This window comes from Nothoprocta perdicaria, unplaced genomic scaffold (assembly GCF_003342845.1).
Source record: "Nothoprocta perdicaria isolate Ctin4 unplaced genomic scaffold, notPer1 scaffold_0, whole genome shotgun sequence".
In the NCBI taxonomy this organism is placed as follows: domain Eukaryota; kingdom Metazoa; phylum Chordata; class Aves; order Tinamiformes; family Tinamidae; genus Nothoprocta; species Nothoprocta perdicaria.
In genome coordinates this window covers 4574345-4593663 of record NW_020454092.1, presented here as the reverse complement: position 1 = coordinate 4593663, position 19319 = coordinate 4574345, and the positions used below count along the sequence as shown (strand labels likewise).

At 37.0% G+C, this 19319-nt stretch overlaps 1 protein-coding gene across 1 annotated transcript in view; it reads right to left on the bottom strand.

Moving 5' to 3' along the window:
* Positions 1-713: 713 nt before the first annotated feature.
* The window catches only part of PLA2R1 (phospholipase A2 receptor 1), a 39154-nt gene continuing 20548 nt past the window's right edge, over positions 714-19319 (bottom strand). Inside the window, exons 15-30 of the mRNA XM_026052969.1 lie at positions 18491-18623; positions 17941-17976; positions 17610-17767; positions 15047-15111; positions 14578-14681; positions 13083-13225; positions 11900-12017; positions 10904-11034; positions 10228-10372; positions 7865-8103; positions 7150-7318; positions 5886-6026; positions 5326-5442; positions 4706-4882; positions 3893-3925; positions 714-3718 (exon numbers count right to left, since the gene is read on the bottom strand). Coding sequence (XP_025908754.1) covers positions 3501-3718; positions 3893-3925; positions 4706-4882; positions 5326-5442; positions 5886-6026; positions 7150-7318; positions 7865-8103; positions 10228-10372; positions 10904-11034; positions 11900-12017; positions 13083-13225; positions 14578-14681; positions 15047-15111; positions 17610-17767; positions 17941-17976; positions 18491-18623 — 2127 coding nt within the window. The 3' untranslated portion in view covers positions 714-3500. The remainder of the gene's footprint in view (positions 3719-3892; positions 3926-4705; positions 4883-5325; positions 5443-5885; positions 6027-7149; positions 7319-7864; positions 8104-10227; positions 10373-10903; positions 11035-11899; positions 12018-13082; positions 13226-14577; positions 14682-15046; positions 15112-17609; positions 17768-17940; positions 17977-18490; positions 18624-19319) is intronic.

The following is a 19319-nucleotide window of genomic DNA, read 5'->3' as shown; positions in this document are numbered from 1 at the left end:
CTGCAGCAGATGATGTTGGGTCATATGTTGGCCTGAGCATATCTACCTCTGGCAGGGATACCCCATCCGCCCCAACATGAGTGGTACAAAAATACCTCATACTTCCCTCTCACTGAGTGATTCAAGGGGGTGGCCACGACCCAGGAACAGGCAATTTTTACCTGCTGGTGCTGGTGAAGCCACTGCACGGATGCAGCAAGTGCTTTGCAAGGGGAGCTCCTGCACCATCCGCAGCATTTTCCCCCTTGCTCACAACAGAAGAGAGCAGGGTCCCAGGGACTGGCTGTGCCTCCATGTCCACCAGTGCGGACCGAGTGGGTCTCCAGAGTGGAGACCAGCACAACAGGGTAGAGTCCAGAGGAACTGACCCCACTGCAAAGCCTGAGAATTGCTGCCACAATGCCCGAAAGTAAAGCAGTTACCTAAAGCCGGGAAAGACTCCAAGCAACCACAGGACTTACTAGCCACGCTTTAATTTTCCAGTTGAAATAATACAGTGAACCTCCCTGCCACTACTATCAAGGTCAGCATGAAAATTTATTCACCAAATTCTCAGGTTAGGAATAGGACAAGAGACCAACGATCAGAGAAGCTTAGAACGGTAATAAAAATCCAGAACAGGAATAGAAAACAAGCCATGATTACATTCTTGCAACGCCTGCAATTATAAAGTTAAGTGATGACAGATTTTAAATACTCCCTCACAGCTCTCACAAAGTCTGAAGAAAATACTGTTTCAATTTTTTTTTCCTTAACCTAATATTATTTACATCAGAGTTAACGTTAGGCAGTAATCACTATTTTGAGGGTAAGGTTATTTTTATATAAATGCCCTTTCAAATATATTAAAATGATTGCAATATACCTTAAAATTGATAAAATGCCTTATGACAAGTTTTTACTGCCCTTCACAAAATGCAAGTCTGACAAAGTACGCATAATTTGGTAGCAGCAGTATAGCCTGATACACTCATGTCCTCTGAGCTCACTCTCTGAAACAGGAAACATCCTGTAACCCACTCTCCCTGCTGAAAAAAGGCAGAATTTGCACTTGTCAGTGAATGTGATGAAGGGAGAGATGCTGGTTTAAGCTCCTCCAACTACAGGGCGAATAGATAAATGATAAGTAGGGCGAATCTTCAAGGGAAAGGAGAGAGGACAACAAAGCTATCACAGCAGATGATGTAAAAACCTGCTGATGATAAAAAGCTGCAATATGCAAAGTCTAATAATGGACTTTGCATACAGTCCAACAGTTACAGGCTTAAGACCAAACTTTGAAAACACTACTGAAGATGAATGTACGGAACCATTAGAGAAAATATATATAGAAAAGCTATGTATGCTTTATATGATGGGAAGCATCAGAGTAAGAATGTACAATACCTACTACATCCATGAAAGTTACAGGAAACAATAAGTTGATAATTAAACTGGGATTTTTCCATATTTCCAGTTCTCCATAGCCTCTTTGACATCATTTTAAATTCTGTAAACCAGCACAAAAATATACTAGGCACCAAGAAAATAACATTAGCCTTGTGCATAATTATGACATGAATAAGCGATTTTCCCGTTTCTAAAATTAGCCAGCTTATACAGTCACGTGACATGTAACTAAAAGCAAGCCATTCCTGGGTATAAATATGATGTAAAACAATTCCGGTTGGCCTCGCCTGCTAGCTTAATTGTCACAAATGTACCTGCATTTTCATGTTCTTGCAAAGTTGTCAGAACGAGCAATCTTAAAATAAACAAGGAGAACACCCTACAGTAAACACAGCCCTTCACAGCAGCTTTTAGAGATGGCCGAAGGGACAATAATTCCCTTCTGAGGTAAAACTTCATTACTGACAATGTGTTCTTCCATACAGGAGGAAAAAAAAAAAATCCCACATCACACTCAAAATCCTCCCAAACCTTTCAGGCGTTTTTTAAGAACATGGCTAGAAGGTTAAAGAGGTAGCAGTCCCATACAGAGAGTGTTTTTGTCCTAGACCACTGTCACTGAGGTAATGCATAGACTTGGAACCAGGATCTTTCAGAATCATCTGCCTAAAGAACAATTTCTCAGTGAAATTTCACAGAAAAAAAAATATTCTAGTTGCTTTCTCAGAGGAAAGCCTGCTCCATTAGCACCTTAGTATGATTATGGAACATGAAGAATTCCATTTGGTGGTCTATTAACCTGAATTATTGCACTAGGACTAGAGACACAACCACCCTTTGGGATTGCAAAGGCAGCTCTCCCACATACCCTTCTTAACTTTTTAAAGTAGAGGCTCAAATGTACATTAAGTACATGCACATTAATACTGCTTGCAGAAATACTGGAGGTGAACAGTAAAGGCAATTTACTTCAGCAACACGCGTAACAAATGTGTTCAAAGAGATACCGACTAAAACTAGGATTAGAAGTAGTTGATGGGGCATAATTTCTGATCATAAACTAGGCAAAAGATTTCACAGTTAAATCTTTAACAGGACACTGGAAGCATCTCCGGTGAATATACTAACTTTTGGATAAGACATTATATCTCGGCTAATTTATTCTGTAATACCAAATACAGACGCTGAGACTAATTTGGTAAACTCTGAAACACCTAAATCAGAAGTGACTTCCTCTCTCTACGAGCTTGGAAAACCACCTGGCAATATTCCACTGTCTGAAAAATAGCTTTGTTCTTTTAGCAGAAGGAGTAGGTGTTATTAAAAAAATGTCCCATAAAACCCTGAAAGATGTTTCAGGGTTCCTAAACTCAGGGCTGAATTTTAAATGCTGGTTCATGGACAGACTCTGCAGTGTGTAAAATCAAAACGTTACAGCCCACGCATCCCCGAATGAAAAAATTGGAAGCAAATGCCGGGTGCCCCGTGGCTTGAGCAGGATGGGCCACATGCACGCTTCCAGGTGGCACGGCAATGGAGCAGCTGGAGCTCCTGGCTCTTCCCAGGGAAGCCCATCTCTCCATGACTCCCCAGCATATCCGCACTTAATTCTGCGGAAGGATCCACACGCCTAGGCCCAGGGCACCACTGCCATGCGAGAGCGCCTGTCCATCCACCAGGATGGGAGCAAGTCTAGCACACCCAACACCTGTGGAACAAGAATGAGGTCCCCCCTGCTTTGTTCCATTGCAGCAGATAGTGGAGGTGACCCCAGCACGCTGGGTATGGAGGACACGTGAAGACCAGTGCTGGTGTGAGCAGGGCCATTGGGTTCTCTGCTCCTCTCCGTCCAACACAAGCCTTGGGAAGCTTCAGAAATGGGGCTGCACCGAGTCGCAGGAGGGGAGGAGCAGGCAGCGGTTCCTTCTCACATTCCCCACTCTCATGGTGGCATTCAGCTATCTTCTTTGCCTTCCCTTGTCAGCTTGTCCATGACCCAAAACCCTGAGAGGATGAGCTGGTCTGAGGTTGTGCCTGGCTCAAGAACTGTGCTGTCCTGTAGAATTCGGTCTTTAGCATGGAAGAAGTGATTGCCTGGTCCTCCTGAACAACTAATTGTTCTCACTTCTCTCAAAATCAGAAATAAGGATGCTCTCTTCCAAAGCAGGAACATCAGAATTAATCTGTGGAAAATAGGCATTTCTGACCCAGAGTATCCTACTGAAGAGCCTGTTGTTCTGCTTGTACAGGCACCACAAGAAAGTGGAAAGAGCAGCCAGCATCACCAACGTTACTATAACAGCTACTGCTGCAAGCCCATGGTGCGAAGCTGGAAGATTAAAGACAGAAAGTTTTAGCAATCATTACAGAAAACATCTTATTACTCTTTATATATCCCCTATTTTAAATTACAAGTTTAGCAGTGCAAACAAATACCTCACAAAATATCAAAGGATGTTATCACTCATTATAAAAAATTAAGAAAGTATCAAACTGAACTTACTTTTTTGAGAGGAAACTGCTGCTGCATTGATATCTGAAATGGAATCCAGAATTGGCATAACATTATGCACAGAATTAAGAGAATTTAATATAAAATCACTGTAAAATTAATACTCAGAAGACAACATACATAAAAACAACCAGGAGCAGCCTGGTCCTTGTTTAACTTTACTTACATTGGTAGGATTTCAAAACATCTAGTTAAACATAATCTGTCACCCTAAATTCCTTAAATTTCATGGAATGTATTAACTGGCATTTTGTGCAAGGAGGAAAAGCAATATTTACACACTTTAGAAAAGTATAAATGCATGAGCAGAACCGTGCAGAGGTAGATCACATCTAACTATCAAATCCAACAGTGATTTGGGCATTTTGGGTGGTCTCTCCAAATACTCAGAGACACACATTCCTAGTGGGCAGGTTTACACAGGCAGTTGCAGCTTCCATGCACTGTGGCTCTGCTGAGGCCACACGACTTTTCACCAGGGCTCACAGATGCAAGATAAAAGTCTACAGTGGTCTTCCATATGAAAAATGTTGCCAGGTTCCTCAACATGAGATTAGCCTGGCAGCTCTGGGAATTCAGCAATGCTCAACCGTGCCGGGAGGGATATAAACCGCCCACACATCAGGCAAAATCAGCGATGGACTGCAGCACTGGAATTATTATTTTTAGGGTATTTTTTTCCTAATATAAAGGGTGTAATTATTCCAGTGAAAGCTAGGAGAAACTAAGAGAGCAGCAACAAACTCAAAACATTAGTTACAAGGATAATTTTTTTTTTTTTTTTTTTTTTTGGGAAATGCATACCTGCATCCATTTTACACACAAATCCCTTTTTTTCTCTGCAAGGAGATAACTGCCATATTCCATCCGTGGTCCTCAAGCTGATACAGAAATTCCCTTTGAGATGGTCAAATTCAGGCTCCCTGATGCCCCAGTTGGAATAATTTAAAGGAGAACCATCAAACCAGGATACTGTCTCATCTAAGAACAGAAGTGATATATCATTATCAAACTTGTCACTGTTTTAATACGCATCTCTGCTTCAGCTGCTTTTACTCTAGCAAAGAAAATATTTTATTGTTGAAGGAATGCCAGAATTTTATCTGGCCACTAATTTCCACTTTCTTCAAGGACTTAAAAACACATTACCTAGTTGACTCAAGAAATATTCTTTTTGAAGAAAGAATAAAGGCATTCGCATATATGCATTATGTACTGAGACTATTATCAAATAATGATTATTGAAAGCTTGGTTATTTCACTACATCAAGAGAAGATAATAAGTAGTGGGAGAAACGAAAACAAACAAACAAAAAAAAATAAACAAAGAAGAGTTCTTTGGAACATAGTTAGCAGCATTAAAATAAAAACAAAATAAAACAACCCAGATTATTATATTCAGTTCTCTTCCACCCAAAACTTACTGTCTGTTACAAGCAGAACGTTCAGCCAAACCATTTGCACAGAATAACCAAAATTATGCAATTCTTCCAGAATAAAGGCATTTTCATCCTCATCTTGAATAGTTAAAAGATTAGATCCTACAAATTAAACACAGAATAAATTCTTAAACAAACCATGCCTAAAAAAATTACGTATCAAATATCTAATGTTGAGAACCTTAATTCAAAAGCTTAAAAATTCTAGCTATACTTGTAACATTTAAAATTTGCAATTAATATGAACATGCAGATAAGAATATTTTTATTTGATTTTTAAAAAAGTCTGAGATTGAAAAAAAAAAAGTTCTATTTTATTCCAGAAATGAGTATTTTCACATGGAAAAGAAATTTTGATGTATGTTGTACTAGTTTCCAATTACCTTGTTGGCTTATTAGTTCCGTCACCATTACCTTGAATTGGAACAAAAATAAGCCATGACTTCCGTCATTTTAAAAAATACTTTTTGTTGTTGTTGTTTTGGTTTTTTTTTAAGCTAACAAGAAAATATGACTTTTTATATATCTAGAAAATAAATACCTACCTTGATTTCTGCAGACCTCGTATGCAGTATCAAAACTTGTGCCGTGCAGAACTGTGGAAAAACTGTAGCAATTGTTTTTGAATTTGATCCAGGGAACAGTTTTTTCTGAACATAAGCCTTTATAGTCAGCGAGTTTCTTTTCTGTGGCAGAAATCACAGCACAGCTTTATTGGCACAACAAGATACACATTAATATAACGTTCCACACATCGTTGGGAGATAATGCTAATAAGCATGGGATGGTGTTATGCTTTTTTAACCACATTTCCAAGTCAGGATCTAGGGGTTGTATACATTGTATCTAAAACACGAAAAATTTGTTGTTGTTCTGATCAAAAAGCTAGCTGTTTTTTTTAACATTAAAAAGAATCAGTTTATTACCCTGAGTCTTGCAGACATCCTTCTTCAAGGTATCTGTGGGCAAACACTATGTTTAAGTATTAGATAAGCCTTAGGCAACATATGATTACATAATTAGACAAACCAATTAGAAAATTAGAGTCAGCTGCTATAGCAAAGTCCAAGTTAGAGAGTAATTTTTGTCTTGAAGGATTCCAACGCAGCTTTCTTCTCCAGAGATCCAAACCCTATAATAAGCAATATGCTGAGTGGCTGGTAATCAATCCCACCAAACAGGAGCTATTTTCAGGACTGGAGGCTGCCAAAGACGCTCCACAATCCTGGACTGAATGAGATTCCGGGATTGAATTCTGGGTTCAAATGAAGTCCAGGTAATTGACAGAGGATTGCAAGAAGGAAAGTCTATTTTAGGATTCTTGAAAAGAATCTCGCCTTTACAGTAAACATTGCAATTTCTTTGTGTGCAAGCAGTGAAGAGTGGACCAATTTTTTTATTTTGCTGTAAATGCTCATCTTCTCCCATCTCCTCAGTAAATTGCAGCAAACTTAATACAGTTCCCTTGGAGCTAAGTTATTAACAGTTATTATTTTTCACAGATAACAGTGTTCACTGAATAACAGAACAGCAATTTTCCATTTTTTTTCCTGTTAGGAAAATTCTCTGTGCATTTTCTTACAGACTAGACCTGATCTGCAATATTTTATGGGTCAGAAAAAAGGTTTCACAAATAGGACCTGTAGTATGGAAATGCCAATCTTATTTTTCAAGAATATTGTTTTTTTCCTGCTGAAAATGTTTGTCATTGCTTAGCCTCAAACCAACTCATTTCCTTTCATTACTTCCACTGTCAATAGATTCATCTGCAGCTTCAAACATTTAATCTAAAACTTAACTCAGACTTACTAGGTGGTACATGGCAAACTGCTCCTTGCAGATGTCGCTCACAGTTAGCGCTTTTCCAGTGCCCCAAAGTATCAATATAAACACAGCTGCCAAACGCCTGGGACTCATCATCTTCCCAGGAGGTAAACAAAGACTTCGTCCCATCTGACCATTGAAAGTTAAGCCCATTCTGCCAAAACAAATTTAGATTATTTCTCTAATATGTTTAGCATTATATATAAGCAATGCCTCTTCTTCTGATGTTGTCCTTCCCCAGATGCAACACTTTTTTTTAACCTCTTCTAAGGCTGGGTTATAAACACAAGGCATAGGCAGCTCTCCAAGGATCTTCACAACTCACCTCTGGGAGACCACAAACTACATCTAAACTGCTATTTCAAGCAAGAGATTATTTAGTTCATATAGCCACAAAAATGAAAACAAGTAATTCTAATGGTGAAGCTATAGGAGACTATAGGAATCTTAGTGTTTGTTTTAAATGTGCTTTCTATGCCTTTTAGTTTTCAGTTTTCATTGCATTCTATATTGCCAAGACCAAATTCTCTCTCATAAAATTTATACATCATGCTGCCACAAAACAGGCCTCAAGGATTTGGAGGTTTCACGTCTGGATCTGAGCTGCTAGTGACTTCATATTAAAGATTTAGCTCAGTAGTGCACTACTTAAAAAATGGCAGATACACAGATATTCATAGATACAGAATCCGTTACGTACATTCGAGGTGAACAGCCCGATCCAATGGTTGTATCCCAGTCGATTCACAATGACCATGAGGAAAGACTGGTGATACCGGTCTGTGATGCTGACCAGCTCAGCTCCATTTGCCATGCAGGCTTTTAAAGCTGCATACCAGGTAAAATTCCCTCGTAGGAGTTTGTATGTTTTGTTTCCATATTCTAAAGTCTCTGGCATTGGGTACATTTCAGATGCATTTATTACATGTCTGGAGGTGTCTGTGATAAACAGAGAAAAGGGATTTTTTTTAATTAAACTGTTAACTTTGATGAAGCAGAACAGTTCCTAAAGAATCAGAACAGTTCTGGAAAAATGAATGAAAAATAGCAAACTTCAGTTTCAGCGAGGAACTGCAGAATTTAAGACTACCAAAAAAAAAACCCAAACAAACAAACAAACAAAAAAACCCTAGAAGACCCTAGAACAGTATCTGAAATTCTATCATTGCGCAAAACAGGTCATAGGAGTGAGTAACATCTCTACTTCAGTTCAGTCTGTTGCTGTCCGGCTCCCACTTCTGTAGGGGATAGGAAGCAAATTGCTTTGCTAATTTGCGTGAAGTTTGATTGTATACTTTCAAAGACTTTTAAAATAGGCAGTGCTTCAGTTTTAATTTGCTGGTCTGTATTAATTGTACCTGCCTGTAGAACTTCACTGTGATTACAAAAGGAAGTGGCTTCCTTCCTTCCTAACTTCATTCCATTTATGTCTAAGTGGGATGTGTATTAACATCACTAACGCACTGCACTACAAGCCACATCTCCTGCTGGATTCCTTCATTTTAATCTCCTACAGAAAATAATGTGACCAAAGGGAGGGGATACAGATAGACCGGCAGAAGCAAAGCCTCGCTGCCTCTTTGCTGGATGAGGAGACATCTGAGCCCATTAGCACCTTCCTAGTGCCAGCAAGAGGTTGTGACGCTTCTCCCTGGCTGCACATTGCTACACACAGATCCAGTGGGCACCTCTCCCTGCACTCAACCAATGCAGCCTGCAAACGCAGCAGAAAACAAAATTTAAAAAAAAAAAAAAAATTTTAAAAAAAGACCACCAAACAAAAAAATAAAAATAAAAAAAAGCAGAGAATGTCACGCCAACTCAGCATCTTGGCATTGTCCGCAGCAGGCGAGGGACCCCTCCGCTGTGGTAACCCAGTGGCTCTCAACCCTCCTGGGTCACCTTGCAAAGCCTTTACCATTGCAAAGAGTAGCAGCAAGGGCTCTAAACACAAGCACTTTGGACAAAGAGCAAAGCAGAGCTGGCAAATGCACTTGTGAACTGTTCCTACGCTGGGCACAGAATTAATTCTAGCAGTCCCTGAAGCCGTTCCCATAATAAATGTCAAGTACATGTATGTTTTTTCTGTGCCACGTATGAGAACGGCCTAAAGCTTATTTGTTTATCCTCCTTCTCCACTCCCCCTCTCACCTCTTGGGCAAACAGCAGGAGTTGATCATCCCTTTAGACACAGAGCTTAACTATGAGGTGATATATGAAGCCAAGCTATATAAAACAGCCACATGAAGCGCATAGCCCAAGGACACATCCTCCCAGGCTCAGATTACAGTACTCCCCCTGCTTCAGGGTTAATAATTTGCTGCTGGGCTATTTTGGGAAGGTGCGCTGTGGTTTCAGGCTGGCACAGCCCCTAGGCGCAGCTTGAAAACTTCCCGCGCGCTCTTGGCAACGCGGGCGTCTCGCAGCCCACCAGGCACCTCTGGAACAGAGCGTGGGGAGGAAGAAAACAAACCAACACAAAACAACGGGTGTTCCCTGCGAAAGCTCTGTGTTTTCGGCAAGCGAATGTTATGGTAACAGAATCAGAAAAGCGTGAAAAGAAAAGCCACACTGAGTTTGACTAGCCAAGCAGTCTAGACTGTTCACAGAAATACTTTTTTTTTTTTTTTTTTTTTTTTTTTTTTTTTTTTTTTTTTTTTTTAACAGAGTCTAGTCTGATCTAATTTTGCTAAACCCACAAAAACCAAAGCAGGAGATTTTCATTTACGCTCCCCACAGGTTTGTCTTTCGTGCTGTTACTCCCCTTGCCATGACACACAACGTGAAAATTCATCCCTTTCCTTGAATCTAAGATATGTAACAGAAACCTCAGTTAGGAACAAAATTTAACAACAAAAGCATTGTGTGTAAGTTAATTGTTTGATTTATTAAATATTGTAGAGATAGTTTGTCTGTCAAAGTGAAACTACCTTAGAAATCTTTTATGTTCCTGGGTTTATAGACCTGGATGGCAAACTAATCCCAGATGAAAAGAAGGTGATTATAATGAATTAAACATGGTAAGAAAGCAGAACAAAGGCAAAACAAACAACAAGTCCTTACCCTGAATCTTTTGGCAGATAAAACCATAATTTTTCTGACAGTTTTCTAAGTACCATTTTCCCGTAAAATAAAAATTAGGGTTATTTGATACCAGCGCACATAATGGAACTTGCTCTTGAGTGCTGGCACTGTTGTAACCATGTCTCTGTAATCAATAATTAGCAATAATTAAAAAAGACAGTTTTTAGAAAGAACGCATAACTGAGCAATTATAAATATTTAGGCAGAGCAATGAACATTCCTATAAATACAATTTGAAATAACAACCTCATAGCAAAAAGTCACAAAATGTCACTGAACAAACTGCTAGGCCACTGACTAACTTGATGCAAAATAACACAATAAATTATGAAATTCACAATCTTATTCCTCAGTTTTGCTCAGAGCTAGTGCAAGTTGTGGACCATATTATTTAATGGCACTTATAGGCAATTGCCAGAGAATGTGACTAGAAGCCACAAATTGCATAAAATGCATTAAAAAAAAATCTAGAGTTCCTTTTTTTTCTTTTTTCAGCAAATAGTTATGCTTGTAAATCTGCACCCACATTTGTTTGAAGTTGCAAAGTCTGAGAATATGTAATTGTTATAACTAGTTAGGCCTTGCCTTCATTGCTATCATGTTTATTATGGATAAAACAGCTCCTTACTGACCATAAACCGCAGGAAATACTTACATAGGCCACATCAACTGGAGACCAGTTGGAATATGTCGGAGAATTTTCATTCCCCCATTTTTCATAATCCTCACTCTGCAAACCTATCCAAACACTTGTTTTCCATCCAAACAGATTCATTGTTATGAAAGCTAGAAAATGAAGAGTTAAAATATCAAATATAATCTATTCCTAACGATTCAGACAGAGCTGAAGACTCTCCTAGCAGAGCACTAAAAAATACAATCCATGACTAATGACATTACATATTTAATAGAAAGTAGGAACGTGATTGCATTTAATTTGTCTAATTATAAAAGGAGTCAAATTGATGAACTTCAACTGGGTGAGGATCAGGCATGTGAGGTAATAAATCTTCCAGAAATTTTCACAGTAGTTTGAACAATCTAAGCATCTGTGCAGGATACACTCTCTTGGAAAAAGATTTTCTAAACTTCAGATGAAAATAAAACTTCTCAAATGAAGAGAGATTATTATATTCCCTCAAAGAGAACTTACAAATATATCAAATTTAGCCAGATTTTTTTTTCCATGGATATCATCACAAAAATATCTGAATGTGCTGACATTGGCTTTTCTAACATTTCCAGCTCAGATCTTATGTCCTACATTATAGATCAGATTTTTAAAGGACAAAGTTACAAAATTATGATGTTGCTCTCATACTACGGGAACTTTACAAGGAAAACTGTTAAGCAGATGTTCCTTTTTTTTTTTTTTTTTTTTTTTTTTTTTAATTAATTTGGCACTTCTTTTTGGTAAAAAGCATAACACAAATTAAAATTAATTCCAAGAACATACCTCTCATACAGTTCAGTGAATATCTGGTTCCTTACATTTGGGGAAACTGGGAAAGAGAAACACTTACCAACTTGGTTAAAGCAGTGGAACTACAAACAGGGTCTAAGCACTCTTTGTTCTTAACTCTGTACTTAACACTGAACTCTACTACAGCATCATAATGGAGATGAAAATGTATTTATTTCAGAACACTACCTTGTTCCATTTCATCATCAAGAAGTGCAAGTGACCCATCATATCTACTGCAGAAGGCTTGTGCAGAGTACCAGTTTCTCAGGTGGTCAGGATCTTTGGGGATTTGTATCAGAAAGCACTGTTTCAAAAAAATAAAATAAAATAAAATAAAATAAAATAAAATAAAATAAAATAAAAATAAAATAAAATAAAATAAAATAAAATAAAATAGAATAAAATAAAATAAAATAAAATAAAATAAAATAAAATAAAATAAAATAAAATAAAATAAAAAATAATTTTTTTTCCTCCAGCATAAAAGCTATTTACCAATTACTAAGACTGCTAGGTCCACATCTCCCAAAGACAATATGCTTTTTCAATGTCTAATGCTTTCCTTCCCAGACTGCCAAGACCATCAAGTTGTGAGTATCACCAGGTGGGCCAGATAAGATCTGAATCAGGGCCACTCAAATGTTTCAGACACTTTATGGAAAAGTAAATACTTCATTAGTTTCTGTTCTGCAATGCATCTCTTCTACATTCTTGGTAGGGATTTTCAGCTGCTACCAATTAGGCTTGGAATCAATTCAGTTGTTTAAAGGTAAATACCATCTGGGTTAAAGCCAGCCTTGCAGGCACTGCAGTTTAGCATTGGATAAATTTGGTCACCTCTCCATGCATGTTGCTATTCAGGAACGTATGCATTTAAAAGGCTTGAACAAATAATTACCTTTCAACCTTCAATTGCAAATAGACTTTGTTTTACAGTTACCTTTGAAGAACCCTATATGAAACGTCTTTAAGAGGATGACAACAGCTAGGGATCCATTTAGTTTAAGGAGATGTCAGGGTAATTTTTTTTCAGGTCATTAAAGCCTCTTACAGTTGTCATAAATGGAAAAGGGAACATGTAACAGTCTTTTTGACAGCAAAGGCACAAATACATTTGGATAGATTTGCATATATGAATACTCATTTCCTTGACTTACAGTAAAAATTTTAACGCTCTATTAAGGCAACTTATGTGTGCAAAGCTGCTAAGTAACCACAAGCCTTTCTATCACTGTGCTGGTATTTATGTATCTCAGAGTTCTACTTTCAACAGAGATGAAAATTTTCAAATACTGAACAATCTTTAAGAAATTTCTGTTATAAATACATAATGCATTTTGAATAATCAAAGGAAAAATAAATGTTTTACTTTGACTCCAAAGTGCAGCCAGCCTTTGGGACACATTCCTTGGTGATTCTGGTCTTTAGGAATCTCTTTCTCAATTTTCCATGCAAATTTACGTTTACAAATACAGGGAAGAGAAACGGTACAATTTTCATCACCCCAGAGTCCTGTGGAAAAAATAAAATCATATATTTATTTAAAATAGAAAAATTGCAGTTCAACATTGACTTGAAAAATAGATATTTTTCTTAGTGAGCTCAGAGAGTGTTAAAGCTACATGCTTTACTAGTCGAGTAAGACAAGCTTCTACATCAAATGCATTGGAATATATCACATCGTTATGGAATTGATGGTGGAAGGGGTTGCTATTTTTATTCCAAATTGAAAGTTTAACTAATTCCTTTATAGCAAGTCACATAACATACGCCTATATCATCCTGTATTTTTAAAAAGATTAATATTATACAAAAAAGAAGAAAGTATATAGAAAAGATACCTTCCAAATAAAATGTTTTGACTTTCTTTCACTGAGAATTGTTGGCAAGATCCAGGTACTGACATAAAATGCTGACATGCTTGAAAGGAAAATGCATTTTTCAGTGTAAAATTGTGCTATCAAAAATTTGTTGACCAGTTCCCATCTGTCAGCCAGCTGATGGGGGAGGAGTCCTTTTATCTGACACTAACTATAGCACCTCAGCTCAAGCATTTGAAAATCATGAATCAGAATCATAAGATTATGTACAAAAAAGTGTTTATATTTTTTCAGTTTTGTCTCTTGGTTCTGGGATTACAAGAATGCAGCTGGATTAAGATTTTTATGATCTTCTCACAAAGAAAATTCTGCTTGCCATAGAAGCTAAGATTTTTACATTCTCATATGGCTTACACATCTTAAGAAAATACAGACTGTGAGATAATAAAAATCACTGGAACTGGCAACATTAACTTATTTTGATTATTGTAGCAAAACACAGATCCTGGTGCTAGCCTTTACATTATCACTACCAGATAACAAAACATAATATTTAAAATCATTCTGCTAATTGGCTGCAAAATCAGAAATAAGCGAGAGACACAAGTATTTAAGGTTGTTTGTGCATGGACATAAAAAACAGTTTATAAACTGAACAGTAGGAAACAAAACGTTGCTATCTGGTTCATTCGGATATGAGAAAATTGACTGTGAAAATGTCAACATCAATCAACATTTATGCTGTGCCACATGAAACATTCTTAGGCAAAACAAAGATTCATTAACACTGGAGTATTCTAGGTTGACATTAGACCACTAGAATTTTTAACACACTTATGTCCTATTACCTTTGTCCCTCAGCAAACGCATGATATTTTGTTCTTTTTCTTTTCTTAACCATAAAAGTAACTACCCAAATGATAAACGCATAACAGGACTACAACAAAAAGGAACACACTTCTGGAAAGCAATTAAAAAATGCAGCCCCTCAGGCCCACAACAAAAATCAGTAAGTTTTACAACAAAGGGAAATATAAAATAAACCTGTTTGTGATGAAATGAAGCCACATCTTTTCCCTAGTTTGGGCAGATATCTTCCTCGCCCTTCATCCCAGTTCTGGTATGTTACTGGTGATTCATCTTTCCAGCTGCACAGAAATGTTAAGAGCGTAGTTACACATTTTCCTATCCTGACTGAAAATACTACTTATATTAGAAATTGTCCCATGCAGATACAGCGTAGAATGTGCTCTTTAACTAAGCATTAAAAAAAAAAAAACCACAGTCAGGTACAATTTCAGGACTTTGGCTTATATATTTTATACCTCTTTCATAAGAAATACTGAAAAATGGAAATAAATTAAGAGTAATATATTCTGGATGATTTTATATGAGAATTTAAGCTGCCTCTCGAATATTCCACTCAGCCACTAAACAGTCTATGAAAATGAATCACAGCTGGTAAACAAGACATGTCCACTCCAACCCAGGAACAGGCAAACTGCATTCATACCGAAATTCATCACTGGAATTTTCTGCATGCAATCCAATCCACCAGTGAACATCGCTGTTCGATAGCTACAAAACAAAACATAACATTTAGATATGTCTTTTAAGTCACTAAAAAATAAATCTGTAAAATCAGATTCTGTCCATACTCAGGTGTATAGCATCTCCTTTAGATTTAAGTGTGAACATGTGCTAAAATGTGCCTGTTGTAATTTATGCTACTACTCCCACTGACTTTAATAAAGTTATTTGCAAAAGGAGAGAATGACTTAGTCCCAAGCTAATCTGGATTGCTGATGTATCTCTGTAAACAAGGGTGTCAATTTTGGAAATTTACAGCCTATTCAGTCTGAAAATTACTGTAGTCTTAGAGTGATTTTTTTTTCAACTACTAAAAACACAGAATTATTCAATTTATAACAAGCATTTTTTTAATTTAAAATTAAAATATTTCGAGTTGTTAACATTTTCAAACTGTTTTCTACACATATTTAACTGACAGATTCACAGTAATGCTTTTCAGACCATTTTCTCTCAAAATGTTCTGCATTCCTATTCTGCAAAAGCAGAGTATTAGGGTTTAAGCCTTAGAAATGATACAATTCACACAGTGCAAACAGGCACTATTTAGCACTGAGCTAACTCAATTCTGCCTTAAACTATGAGTGAGATTCATTGCTAGGATGAGGTAGTCACTCTGCAGTCACAGTTTGAGGATTTTTGGGAAACAGTCCACAAAGAAAAACAACAGCTTTTGAATAAGCAAAACATTGGAAAAGCCACACTGTCTTTGAGAAACACTTATTTTTTCCAGAAATAACTGAGCTAGCATTGGGATAAGTTTACAGGATAATAGAAAATTAAGAGAACAGGGAAAAACACATAAATAAATAAATTTCCTGACAGGGAAAAATAAATAAATAAATGACAGCTATGGCATGCTGTCTGATCTTATTTGGTATTGATTAACCCTCATTTTGTTTTTTAATCATAACATCCAGGCTACGGATTACTGTTTTTGAAGAAATTGTGAAAACGTGATTTTAAATTCTATACCAAGGAGTTTTGACAAAGTGTCCAACAGCTCACATGACCTCAACTAAAGAGCAAGTATATTCAGACTGCTCAGTAGTACTTTAGTGATTGTCTTTATTTCCAATTCCATAGGAAAGCAGAATTAAATTCACTTAAGGATGCACCTGGCTATTTTAGGAAAGCTTAGTCACAATCAGCAGGCTTTAAAATAGCAGGATCTTTCAGATTCTGAGATGAAATTTCCAGAAAAAACATAATTACACCAGTAATTACGGTGTAATCGCCTGTAAGAGATGTGGATGTAGGCACTGCATTCAGTTAGGGTGTTATTTCATTATGTTATTGCAGCCATGAATTGTTGGTTTAAATCTGGTTCATCGTGTTTCCATACAAAATTATTTCAGCAACGGTTCATAATGCACTGGAAACTTTAAAAGATCTTCTTACAAAATTTCCCCTTTTGTTTTCTATTCTAAGTTAAAAGCAGAGAAGACCATGCAATGCAAGCAGAACTGAATATTTATAGGTAAAGGGCTATTTTTGACTCCATACTGGTTGTTCTTTCAAATATTCAGGGTTGGCTATTCTTTTACCTTACAGCTTCAGAATATTTGCTCTCAAATAAGGGAGAAAGACTGTAGTTTTTCTCTCTTTTTTTTTCCTCTCTTTCTTTTCTTTTTAATTTATTTTCCTTATTTCTTCCTTTCCTGAGTATACCTGAAAGCAAACTGATTGTTTTGGGGGAAATTCATCTGCTCCTACAGCTATTTCTTTTGTTGTAATCTGTTTGTTACATCCTACCAGTTACAACAGAAATGCTGCTTTCCTATGGAAATTGAAATTTAAGAGTCACATGTCTTTTTCCCTACAAATACGTTATGAAAAAAATCATAAATATGAAATCAAAATTTAAAAATCAGATATCTTTTTCTATATAAACATGTTCAGTAACAAGGGCTCTGATTCACATCTCATCATAAAAAGTTGCTGAAACACTGGAATGACCAAGCTGCCCTACACAAAAGAGAAGTGAATCTGTTTTGCAAAGCCATAAGCACCCGGCTCTGGGTTTCAGAGCTCTAGATTTAATTCAGGTGCAGGGAAATCATTAATTCTTCATTCTTTGACAGCTCTGTCCCAAAGTAACCTCTCAAATCATCACAGTGAAGATTAAAACTATAAATACAGTTTCAAAGCTCTGGGCATATTGCCCACCTCATGCTAATGTATCACCTGAAACATCCCTCAGTGCAGTTATCCGAAGACCAGCTGCAGCTCCCTGTAGGGAAACTATGGACACTGCTACCTCGCTGCACTGCGCTCTTCATCTTTCCCAAAGCAGAAGAAATCCTCATGGATGCAGAATCACCACATGAATGACGGAGGAGCCATGAGATTTAAGGAGAAGGCGGCTGAGGGGACAGGGGAGACTGAGGGATCCCAGGTGGATGGGGTGAAAAGAAGTGGGTAAATACATACACTGCATGCAAGACATGCCGGCACAAACACCTCTGCAAGGTAATTTTTGTTACCTTCTTAATTTTATTTTGAATAAAGGCTTGTTCCTCAGGAGAATTTATAGTTGCTATGCCACTACGAAGCCAGCCACAGATGAACTCGAAGCTGGTCCAGTCTGCAGGATTTACATGGAAAAGATATTCTGCTCCTTGGTAATACGACCACGGAAGTTCTGAAAAACAAGCAAAGAATCAGTGACCAGTTCAGATATTCAGCCATAACAAGTGCCTACAAGTTACTTAATGTAATTTAAGCTATTACTTAAAATAACGTAACTAAGATGTTTCAAAATAAAATCTACATTTCAAAAGTACAATGTTTGAAAAAAAGAAAATATTTTCATACCGGATATGTACCAGTTTGGATTCTTTGGTTTAACACCTGCAAAATAAATGAAGTAAAACATTTCAGCTTAAGGATGAAAAGTGATATTTCACTCAAATTGCTTTTATCACATGATTAAAATTTAATAGCAATCATGAAGACTACCCCTTCTTATTTAAAGACAAAGAAAAGAGCAGTAAACATGGAATAAAATAAAATAGTAACCCCAAGCACTAAAGAACGTTTTTTGCAACATAATTTTCAGAACTTTTATTACCTCCTACTGCTAGTCATTTTGAAACCTAATGCATACATCATGCCTCTTAACTGGTCTTCAAACACTACAGGTCACATGCAATTTCACTATGATTTCACACAAAAGATCAATGAGAAATCCGGAGGCAGATTTAAAAAAAAAAAAAAAAAAANAAAAAAAAAAAAAAAAAAAAAAAAAAAAAAAAAAAAAAAAAAAAAAAAAACACACCACTTTTACACTCTTTTACTTCTCTCCTCTTATTTACAAATACATGCAATGTACGTTAATTAAAAAAGTGGTGTTTAGTTCTTTCACCTTTTGCTATTTTGCAAATCCACTCACGCCTCTCATTGCAGTGTGCTGGAAAGACTGTCTTATTTACTTTGAACACAGCACAGTTTCTTGAGTCATCTTCAACATTCTTGTTCTCCAGAAATGAAGATACAACCTGAAAACAGCACATTCATTACCTTTCCCCAACAATCCAAAATAAAGCACTGCAAACTCACACTATGGAGAAAAAGTAATAATTCAGAGGTGCGTCTGTGGTGAAGCATTTTTATGGTGATAAAAGGCTAAAATGAGCCCCATAATTATGTCCTTTCAGTGCGCTAATCAACTTTCCCACCTTATACCAAAGTCCTTCCTCATATAAGCAATCGACGACCGACTGACAGAGGTCACCCAAAGACCAGCAGCATCTTCTTTTGTTTTGCATGTTGCATGACTAAATTTTGCATTTACTTTCTGAAATCACTTAAATATCAACGGCAGAGCTAACAACCATTCTGTTGAGGCTGAGAAACAGTTATAGTTTAAAAACTGACCCTTCTGTGTGCTTCCAAATATCTATTGTTTTTTCGAATAACTTCATAGTGACATGCAGGGCCCATATTACAAACGCAGCTTTTTGAACAAGGGGGTTGTAAAAAACTCGTGGAAACTCATCCAATGACAGCCTTAGCTTTCCTTCAGTTTGGCTGGATCAATCAACTTTTTCCTTTTCCCCTTTCTCCTCCTAATCAAAATTCTCAGCTGGTCAACATTCGATTATTCCCAAGTACTAACAGCTGACTAGTATGTGGCACCAATGTGTCCGAAGACGTAAAATTAAAAGTGGTATTAAAAAAGTGAAGATTTAACT